Source organism: Medicago sativa, chromosome 7 (genome assembly GCF_051527215.1).
Source record: "Medicago sativa cultivar Bolivia chromosome 7, Bolivia_mono, whole genome shotgun sequence".
Taxonomy (NCBI): domain Eukaryota; kingdom Viridiplantae; phylum Streptophyta; class Magnoliopsida; order Fabales; family Fabaceae; genus Medicago; species Medicago sativa.
In genome coordinates this window covers 72,777,666-72,788,189 of record NC_140755.1, presented here as the reverse complement: position 1 = coordinate 72,788,189, position 10,524 = coordinate 72,777,666, and the positions used below count along the sequence as shown (strand labels likewise).

The 10,524-nt window shown below is 32.2% G+C and overlaps 1 protein-coding gene across 2 annotated transcripts; it reads right to left on the bottom strand.

The window, feature by feature from the left end:
- Positions 1–4,136: 4,136 nt before the first annotated feature.
- LOC146908253 (uncharacterized) lies at positions 4,137–9,764 on the bottom strand. Of its 2 annotated transcripts, XM_085724917.1 has the most exons (4): positions 9,606–9,761; positions 8,030–8,057; positions 6,542–7,565; positions 4,137–4,370 (listed from the first exon to the last, which is right to left on the bottom strand). In XM_085724917.1, the coding sequence occupies exons 3-4, from the start codon at positions 7,557–7,559 to the stop codon at positions 4,348–4,350; spliced, it is 1,041 nt and encodes a 346-aa protein (XP_085581043.1). In that variant the 5' UTR covers positions 7,560–7,565; positions 8,030–8,057; positions 9,606–9,761; the 3' UTR covers positions 4,137–4,347. The 2 variants fall into 2 exon arrangements, with proteins under 2 accessions (XP_085581043.1, XP_085581042.1); XM_085724916.1 differs by lacking the exon at positions 8,030–8,057 and having other exon boundaries at positions 9,606–9,764.
- Between the last annotated feature and the right edge of the window lie 760 nt (positions 9,765–10,524).

The following is a 10,524-nucleotide window of genomic DNA, read 5'->3' as shown; positions in this document are numbered from 1 at the left end:
ATGTATCATGATTTTCTAGTGGGTTGAAATCCATATTTCACCTTGCTTTAAGTCAACGGGGGCTGTACTCAAAACTCAGTTATTTAGGTAGGAACTCCTTCCAATTGTATCTCATACAACTTTCAAATCATTTGAGTGAATAACTCCTTACTCTAATCTATCATATAGATGTTCCCAAACATTGCTTCTAGATTTATTTTAATCTCATTAAAATTAATTTAGTTAAGTTAAACCCAAAAGAATAACACTTGGGTAAATTGGATTACCGCACCGCAACTTACTAGTATAAAATATGCGCTTCACGGAGGCAAAACCCACATATTCGATATTAGTCTTGAAGGGTGTTAAACTTTTGGAAAGCATTAAACTTAATATTTCATTTGAAGTAAATATATATTTTAATCTTATTAAAATAATATAGTTAAGTTAGATCCAAAAATAACAGTCAGTAAATAGAATTACCGCACCACAACTTACTAGTATAGAAAGTGCACCTCGCGGAGGCGAAACCTACACATTTCGATATTAGTCTTGAAGTGTGTTATACTTTGGAAAACAATTTACTTCATATTCTATTTGAAGGATTTTTATTTAGTTTAATCTTATTGACATATGTATCTCATACACGCGTCTTTAAAGATGCATGACATTCATGCTCATAGAAGGCAAGTATATAAAACATTTAAAACATACATGCTAACATACATCTAAAACATGTCAAGCATACATCACATACATGCGCTAAATAAACATACATTTCATGCATCACATACATAAAATAAATTAGGTAGTATGGTTATGACCTCCTAATGCGTAAGAATTAAATAAACTACTTTATTACAATTCTTTGACCCACGAGCAAACTTCACAAGCTCTCCAACTGGAATCATCAATTGGCGTCGTCTTCTCTTCAACTTGAGCAATTACATTATTTAACATTTAAATAAAATAATTAAATAAATCACGACACGCAGGTCGTATTTAAATAAAATAAATCACGACACGCAGGTCGTATTTAACTAAAATAATTAAACGCCAAAATTCTAAGGTCATAACCATACTAACCATAATAAAAGACATAAATGTATTAATTATTATTTATAATAATAATCACACAGAATATTCTTCTAACTAAATCTCATTTAATTAGCTGATCCGATTGAGCGATCCTATTATTATGCGATAATATTTGTTTCCAAAACAAATTATAGGGTCCTATCAATTAGTGGTGAACGTGGCATCTAATTTCAAGCCAATTAATTTGGTCACTTTAAAAGGATAAGAAGACAAACCAATCTTAAATTGCCAACCTGAAATCCGATTTCGATGGCTATCAAAACTGAAAAATAGCATGGTCATCCCAACTAGTTTGCGATGCAATTCAAAAATATTTTGAAACCATTCTAATTTAACAAGCAGATTTGAAAACCATTTTCAATTGACTGCTCGTAAACACACTGACTCTCAATGTTCTATGATAGCACCAAAACATTTTGCGCATTCCATAATTCCAATTCAAAAATTGAAAAACGCACAAAGTAAAATATTTCATATGCACTTATATTTCAATTCAGGAGGTTTCCAAAACCAAAAAGGAGAGAATCAAATTAGTTAATGTCTTATTTAATTTACCAATATTTTTTTTTTTTGAATAAGACAAACCATTGTCACACAATTATCACATAATTGAGATTTATAAAAATTTTAAACGGGTAATCAATCATTCAATTATCTTATAATTGAAGGTATTGAGTTTGAAAACAAACGTGATACCCAAAAAAAAAAAATGCACTGACAAAATTATTTATTGCTTCTTGATATTTTATTTAAATCAAAATATCATATTATCATGACAATAACAAGCCGAACAAATTGAAAACAGTTAACAATTTCTATTCGATTCAAAAATTAAAATTCATGTGCAGAGAACATTGATACTTAATGTTTCGATGTCTTGTGAAACTCTTTTCACTTATATAAAACTGTACGCACAGAATTCACAATTCATAGTGTATACAACTTTACACATAATTGATTTGAATATCTTAACACTTAAGAGCTAATTCAAATCAAACTTATATGGGCCAATCGAATTCAGTTTTAACAAAAATTCATGAATTAATACTTACAGAAAACAAATGCATATGGATTCGCTGCACTACAAAACTATACACAATCGGAATTATCAAACCTCTTTGACAATTTAAATTGACGATTGAGCCATGTATCGCATACAGATAAAACAAACATATTCAAATAGATACATATAATAACTCTTATTAAGCATCAAATAGATTCGAATATAATGATTTAATCATAACCGTGCTCTGATACCACTGAAGGGATTTGAAGAGGGGTTTTTCAAAATTTTAATCCTCTTTGCGGAAGAAATCCCAATGAAAACGGATCTTAATTAAATCATTAATCACAAATCAACAAGAACACATACTTAAACACTTTAAGGATTATGTGTTTACCTCTTGAAACGCAGAACCTTTGTAACAGAATTATTTCTGATCACGAGCAAAGCAACGTAGCCATGCCTCTACTCAGTCCACACGAACAGAACTTCTCCGATAACCGGTGCTAGCCAATTCCAACGGAGATTCAAAGAGAATAGGGTTTAGAGAGCGGCGGCTAGGTTTCTAACTTTTAGAATTAGGTTAAGTCTTTCAAGCAAACAAAAGTTTTAGCACAAGGGTTCTATTTATAGAACCACTTGTGTGCTCAGAAAGTCAAACACTTAAGTACACCGTACCTTACGGTGCAACGTATCTCACTTAAACACACCGTACCTTACGGTGGACCGCGTTTCTCTATTTTTCGTAAATTAAATAATAAAGTCATATTTAATTATTTAAGTACTAATAAGTCTTACTTATTATTTTATAAATAAGTCTCACTTATTTATTTTATAAATAAGTCTTATTTATTTATTTCTCTCATCTATCTGTCCTTTGTGTGTGACCCTATAGGTTCTCATAACGTTGGCAATAATATTAAATCACATATTTAATATTATAAACAGTGAGCGGTATCTAGCAACACATCACTGCTACCCAAGTGACGAGAATGTCATGTGATCTGACAAAACCTTTCTGTGATAATGATCATGTGTATAATTACCCTTTTGCCCTCATGTCTATATTGAACACAAGGCATAGACCGTGTCATCCTTGTCTAGTCCAATATTGGGCCCGTAGACATTTCTCCTGTTATGTAGGAGGGGTAAATTCCATCTAGGTCACTCATGTCCCTCAGCATGATTCATGGAGTACGCATCAACCAACTTTATAGTCATCCTGTTACGGACAACGTTTGAATGGTGACAAAGCACTGGACTCCAACATCTGGGGTACATAGTGGTTTCAGGTCGAAGGGTGGAATACACCACTATCACTATGAGAATATCTTATGACACTTTTCATAACTTTTACTATGTAATATTCTCATGGCGGGTCAATCCAATATAAATATTACTCCTAATATTTATATCTATGTGAAGACTTGATAACTTTTTATCCATGATCTGTGAGATGTGATCATCAGTCTACCCACATAATAGTCTCTATGCATTAATGATATCCCACTTCTCAATAAAGCTTGACTACGGATACTTTAAGAATAGTTTCCTTATGTTTAACGGGGTCTCACAATTAAGTTATACTTAATGTTCCATTAAACGGACTAACTATTCTAGGGACTTTATTATTTTGAAACAATACAAAATCAATAAAGAAATGCCTTATTATTTATATATTCACAATATATATTTTTATATCAACATCATGATACAAAGCCAATCAATATAGATTGGCTATTAGGGCTTATTCCAACAATGGTGAGAAAGTCAAGGATCAAGAATGGATCAAAAGCTAGGGTTGATGCTTGATGCTTGGGAAATTGCAAGAAACATGTTTAGGTGTGTTCCATAGATAGTTTACCTACCTCTGGTTGTGTAAATTTCATGTTTAAAGTATAGATTTATGTTTCTGAGAGGTTTAGTGTAACACCCTAATCCCACATTTTATTTCTAATAAAAATACGATAATTAATTAAACATGCAAGGGTGTCACACATCTTCTAAAAATCCAAAGTAAATTAATTTATAACTTCAAAAATGTCGCAATGGGATAATTCTAAAAAAAGACATCACTAAAAGTGTCACATCATAAAATCTCCAACAAAACTGAATTCAAAATGAATTCTAAAACAAAATCTAGAAAATAAATAAAAGGATGTCCCGACTCTTAGTGTTACTAATCAGAGCACCGACTCTATAAAACTCCAAGAATGCAATTAAATAAATGAGGAGGCGCCAATGACGTCTCCAGCTACTCACTGCTACTAATTCTCTTCTTCCTGCGAACCTGTACCCGACGAGAGTACAACCAAATTTAAGAGGGTGAGAATATATCCAACACAAGAGATGCATAAGCACATGTATAGATTCAGATAAAAGAGCACATCAATTATATTTAGGCATGTATACATCACAGTCAGATAATATTCACATTAAAACATATACATTTATTTAATAAAATCAATAGGCACTAATCGACATCTTATAAAAACATGTAAGCATCAACATCATTTAAGAATAATGAATAGACATTTAGTAAAATACAAACTATTCATACAAAACCATATAGAAGCACATCATTGAATATCACATATTTAAATAGTTACACATCTTAAAATAATATATCTTTAAATTACACATCTTCAAATAGACTAGCAATTATGTATGAAATGTGTCTAACTCGACTCTACATGCATGTGGTACCGGTTTTGGATATCAGAGTTATGTTACTGATTTATCCCCCATCTTTAAACACATCTTTAAATCGGACTGACCATGAATGCATGAACTCAAATAAAGACTCAACAATGCACATCATTCAATGACTCAAAAACTACACATCTTTAAAACAACACATCTTTATATCAACACATCTTCAAATAACACATATTTATATAACACATCTTTAAATCACATCTTCAAATATCATATGCACCATCATTAAATAGCAGATTAAATAGACATCGCTAAATAATACATAAATTACACATCTTATTATTAAATTCATCAAAGAACCAATCCTTATACTGATAACTAGATTCTAAAGTAAGAAACCAAATTTCTTCAATTCCTAAATAAAATAACCCACCTAAACACCAAATTCCAATTATCTTTGGATACTGAAGAAAAGAAACAGAAGAACCGATAAAAAGATTTAATTAGTTTGATAACTCTAATGCTTCTTCAATTGAAGTTAAACTCTAGAACATAAATAGGAACTGTTACGGCCACAAAAGAAAAAGTATATGTATATAAAACTCATCCAAAATTAATGATTTAGATTAGATTAATTTGTTTAGAAATACCCTTCCCACTTATTAGTTCTCGATGGAACCAATCAAAACCTAATAGGTAGTCATGACAATTTGAAAACTACTTGGTAGAATTTGAAAGCTGATTCAAAAGAAAACAATTGAATTGACGGTGGTTATACACGTTGCTTTCATGTAACAAAGCAAGTGATTCTATAGAGTTATGCAATAGGTGATTTTTTGGCAGTGCTATGCTAGGCAACCTTAACAGAGCCTCTTTTCCATTCCATATATATTTCAATTCACCAAATAATTAACTTGTCAGGTTTCAATTATAATGACTCATGTGAAATTAAATAAATAATCACGTGAATGGAGGAAAATTATTTTAACATAAAATTCAAAAAAAAACACAACTTGATAGATTCACAAATAATCACATACTCATAATTACACAGTAAATTAAAGCATGAATTTAACATGAATTCATAAAAAAAATCATGAAAACAAAGAAGAAAAACACAATCCCTTCACTACCCATATGTTTATACAACCCTTATGGTAAATAGAGACTCCCCTCTTACCTCTAGTTTTGGTAAACTGATGAATTCCTACGGTTGAATCTCTTCCTAAGCTCTTCTCTCTTTGCCTCCTTTGCCTCTTTTCTCCACAACCCTAGCCTTTCTTTTGCCGTCTCGTTTCTCTGTTTCTTGGTAACCCTTTCTCTCTAATTCTCTTCTCTATTTATAAGCTTTAATTGAGTTTGTTACTAATCTTTTCAGATTACCTCTAGGTTTGTTACTAATATTTTTAGATTACTATCTCCACCTCTAGAGTTTGTTATTATTCTATTATAACTATTAGGCTCCACTATTTACACCTCCTTCTATTTATTTTAATTAAAATACTACTCAACTTACTTAATTAAACCTCTGTTTTACTAATACGTCTATATTCTCTTATATTTGCTAAAAATATTCTTTACTCCTTAATATCTCATAATCTTCTATTTTTCAACAATTCACTAGTTCATATATTCAGTAAATACCCACAATCCTACAACATATATTGAAAACATTAAACAGACAATTCCTAGTAATATTAATATTACTAATATTATATAACAATAATATCAATAAATTAATATTTAAAAATTGGGGTGTTACAACTCTCCCCCACTTAAAGAATTTTCGTCCTCGAAAATTACCTTGAATTAGGTTGACTGGCTCTGAACTCTCTTCACCACTCAAAGCAAAAACTTTTCCATTTGACTTCACCTTCTTCGGATTCGGACACTTAGTGCTGATGTGACCAGATTCTCCACAGCTGTAGCAGATTACTTCTTTATTCTTGCACTCATTTGCACGATGTCCAGTCCTCCCACATTGAAAACATGTCAATGTAGGATTCTTGCAGTCAGCGAAACGGTGTCCAGTTCCACCGCACTTGAAGCATCTTTCTTCTCCCCCACTTTGCTTAGACCCACCAGTCACCTCCTCTTTTCCCTTATCTGCTGAAGCCACATAAGGTTTGCCACGATCTTGACCTTTACTCTTCTTGTCACTGATGCTCTTGTAATAAGTTGACCTGGCTCTGCTATCCTCATCATAGATTCTACACTTGTTAACCAACACCGAAAATACCCGAATCTCCTGATAACCAATGAATTGTTTGATTTCTGGGCGTAAACCACTCTCAAACTTCACACACTTAGAGGCCTCAGCTCCCACAGCATTGTAATGCGGGCAAAAACGAGAAAGTTCTTCGAACTTGGCAGCATAATCAGCAACTGACATGTTTCCCTGCTTCAACTCAAGAAATTCAATCTCCTTTTTGTTACGAACGTCGGCCAGAAAGTACTTATCTAAGAACTCTCTTTTAAAGACTTCCCATGTGATTCCAACACCCGCAGCTTCCATTCTTTGACGGGTATTTGTCCACCAGTACTCAGCTTCCTCCGCCAGCATATGTGTTGCCAGTCTAACCTTTTGTTCATCAGTAGTCACCATTGCTCTGAAAATTCTTTTGATTCCTTGCAACCAAACTTGTGCCCCTTCAGGATCATATCTCCCTTTGAAAGTTGGTGGATTGTTCCTCATAAACCTGTCCAATCGTTGCTCATCAGCCCCTCCATTTTGATTTTGCTGTCCTTGAAGAGCATTGTTCAAAGCTTGAGCCACTGCAGTCATAGCATTTGCAATCGCTTGATCGTTCCTTCCAGCCATTTCGTTCTGCATCACCATGGTCCATCTATTAGAATGAAACGAGTATCGACGGTATTTACGTACCTATCACATACAAAGGAAAAACAAAGAAGTTTTGGCCCGGACTGGACCGACCTGCTCTGATACCACTATGTAACACCCTAATCCCACATTTTATTTTCTAATAAAAATACGATAATTAATTAAACATGCAAAGGGTGTCACACATCTTCTAAAAATCCAAAGTAAATTAATTTATAACTTCAAAAATGTCGCAATGGGATAATTCTAAAAAAAGACATCACTAAAAGTGTCACATCATAAAATCTCCAACAAAACTGAATTCAAAATGAATTCTAAAACAAAATCTAGAAAATAAATAAAAGGATGTCCCAACTCTTAGTGTTACTAATCAGAGCACCGACTCTATAAAACTCCAAGAATGCAATTAAATAAATGAGGAGGCGCCAATGACGTCTCCAGCTACTCACTGCTACTAATTCTCTTCTTCCTGCGAACCTGTACCCGACGAGAGTACAGCCAAATTTAAGAGGGTGAGAATATATCCAACACAAGAGATGCATAAGCACATGTATAGATTCAGATAAAAGAGCACATCAATTATATTTAGGCATGTATACATCACAGTCAGATAATATTCACATTAAAACATATACATTTATTTAATAAAATCAATAGGCACTAATCGACATCTTATAAAAACATGTAAGCATCAACATCATTTAAGAATAATGAATAGACATTTAGTAAAATACAAACTATTCATACAAAACCATATAGAAGCACATCATTGAATATCACATCTTTAAATAGTTACACATCTTAAAATAATATATCTTTAAATTACACATCTTCAAATAGACTTGCAATTATGTATGAAATGTGTCTAACTCGACTCTACATGCATGTGGTACCGGTTTTGGATATCAGAGTTATGTTACTGATTTATCCCCCATCTTTAAACACAACTTTAAATCGGACTGACCATGAATGCATGAACACAAATAAAGACTCAACAATGCACATCATTCAATGACTCAAAAACTACACATCTTTAAAACAACACATCTTTATATCAACACATCTTCAAATAACACATCTTTATATAACACATCTTTAAATCACATCTTCAAATATCATATGCACCATCATTAAATAGCAGATTAAATAGACATCGCTAAATAATACATAAATTACACATCTTATTATTAAATTCATCAAAGAACCAATCCTTATACGGATAACTAGATTCTAAAAGTAAGAAACCAAATTTCTTCAATTCCTAAATAAAATAACCCACCTAAACACCAAATTCCAATTATCTTTGGATACTGAAGAAAAGAAACAGAAGAACCGATAAAAAGATTTAATTAGTTTGATAACTCTAATGCTTCTTCAATTGAAGTTAAACTCTAGAACATAAATAGGAACTGTTACGGCCACAAAAGAAAAAGTATATGTATATAAAACTCATCCAAAATTAATGATTTAGATTAGATTAATTTGTTTAGAAATACCCTTCCCACTTATTAGTTCTCGATGGAACCAATCAAAACCTAATAGGTAGTCATGACAATTTGAAAACTACTTGGTAGAATTTGAAAGCTGATTCAAAAGAAAACAATTGAATTGACGGTGGTTATACACGTTGCTTTCATGTAACAAAGCAAGTGATTCTATAGAGTTATGCAATAGGTGATTGTTTGGCAGTGCTATGCTAGGCAACCTTAACAGAGCCTCTTTTCCATTCCATATATATTTCAATTCACCAAATAATTAACTTGTCAGGTTTCAATTATAATGACTCATGTGAAATTAAATAAATAATCACGTGAATGGAGGAAAATTATTTTAACATAAAATTCAAAAAAAACACAACTTGATAGATTCACAAATAATCACATACTCATAATTACACAGTAAATTAAAGCATGAATTTAACATGAATTCATAAAAAAAATCATGAAAACAAAGAAGAAAAACACAATCCCTTCACTACCCATATGTTTATACAACCCTTATGGTAAATAGAGACTCCCCTCTTACCTCTAGTTTTGGTAAACTGATGAATTCCTACGGTTGAATCTCTTCCTAAGCTCTTCTCTCTTTGCCTCCTTTGCCTCTTTTCTCCACAACCCTAGCCTTTCTTTTGCCGTCTCGTTTCTCTCTTTCTTGGTAACCCTTTCTCTCTAATTCTCTTCTCTATTTATAAGCTTTAATTGAGTTTGTTACTAATCTTTTCAGATTACCTCTAGGTTTGTTACTAATATTTTTAGATTACTATCTCCACCTCTAGAGTTTGTTATTATTCTATTATAACTATTAGGCTCCACTATTTACACCTCCTTCTATTTATTTTAATTAAAATACTACTCAACTTACTTAATTAAACCTCTGTTTTACTAATACGTCTATATTCTCTTATATTTGCTAAAAATATTCTTTACTCCTTAATATCTCATAATCTTCTATTTTTCAACAATTCACTAGTTCATATATTCAGTAAATACCCACAATCCTACAACATATATTGAAAACATTAAACAGACAATTCCTAGTAATATTAATATTACTAATATTATATAACAATAATATCAATAAATTAATATTTAAAAATTGGGGTGTTACATTTAGGACCCTAATGTACTTTTGATAAATTCTTGTTGATTACTTGTTAGTTTGCCATGAAATATGTTATTTAAAGTCAATATATGTTGCTGGATGATTATGGTGCATTGCAGGATCGATTTGGACGAGTTTTGGGTCAAAATGGCAAATTTGGTATCACAGACCCGAAGAAACTCGCTATTAGCGAAAATTTCGCTAATAGCGAAATTCTTCAGGCAGGCCATGCCCCAGGTGCGCTAATAGCGTAGGTCTCTGGATGGGCCAGCATGCTTTTGGCCTGTTGGTCCATTCTGGGGTCCGTGGTGCATTCCGAAGCTTTTCTTTCAACGTTTTACAA

Excerpts from the sequence above, each read along its gene's own strand:
- LOC146908253 (XM_085724916.1), bottom strand. The coding sequence starts at position 7,559 with ATGGCTGGAAGGAACGATCAAGCGATTGCAAATGCTATGACTGCAGTG. Across the intron at positions 4,371-6,541 it reads GCCAGTCAACCTAATTCAAG|GTTCGCAGGAAGAAGAGAAT; the intron begins GTAATTTTCGAG and ends CGTCGGGTACAG.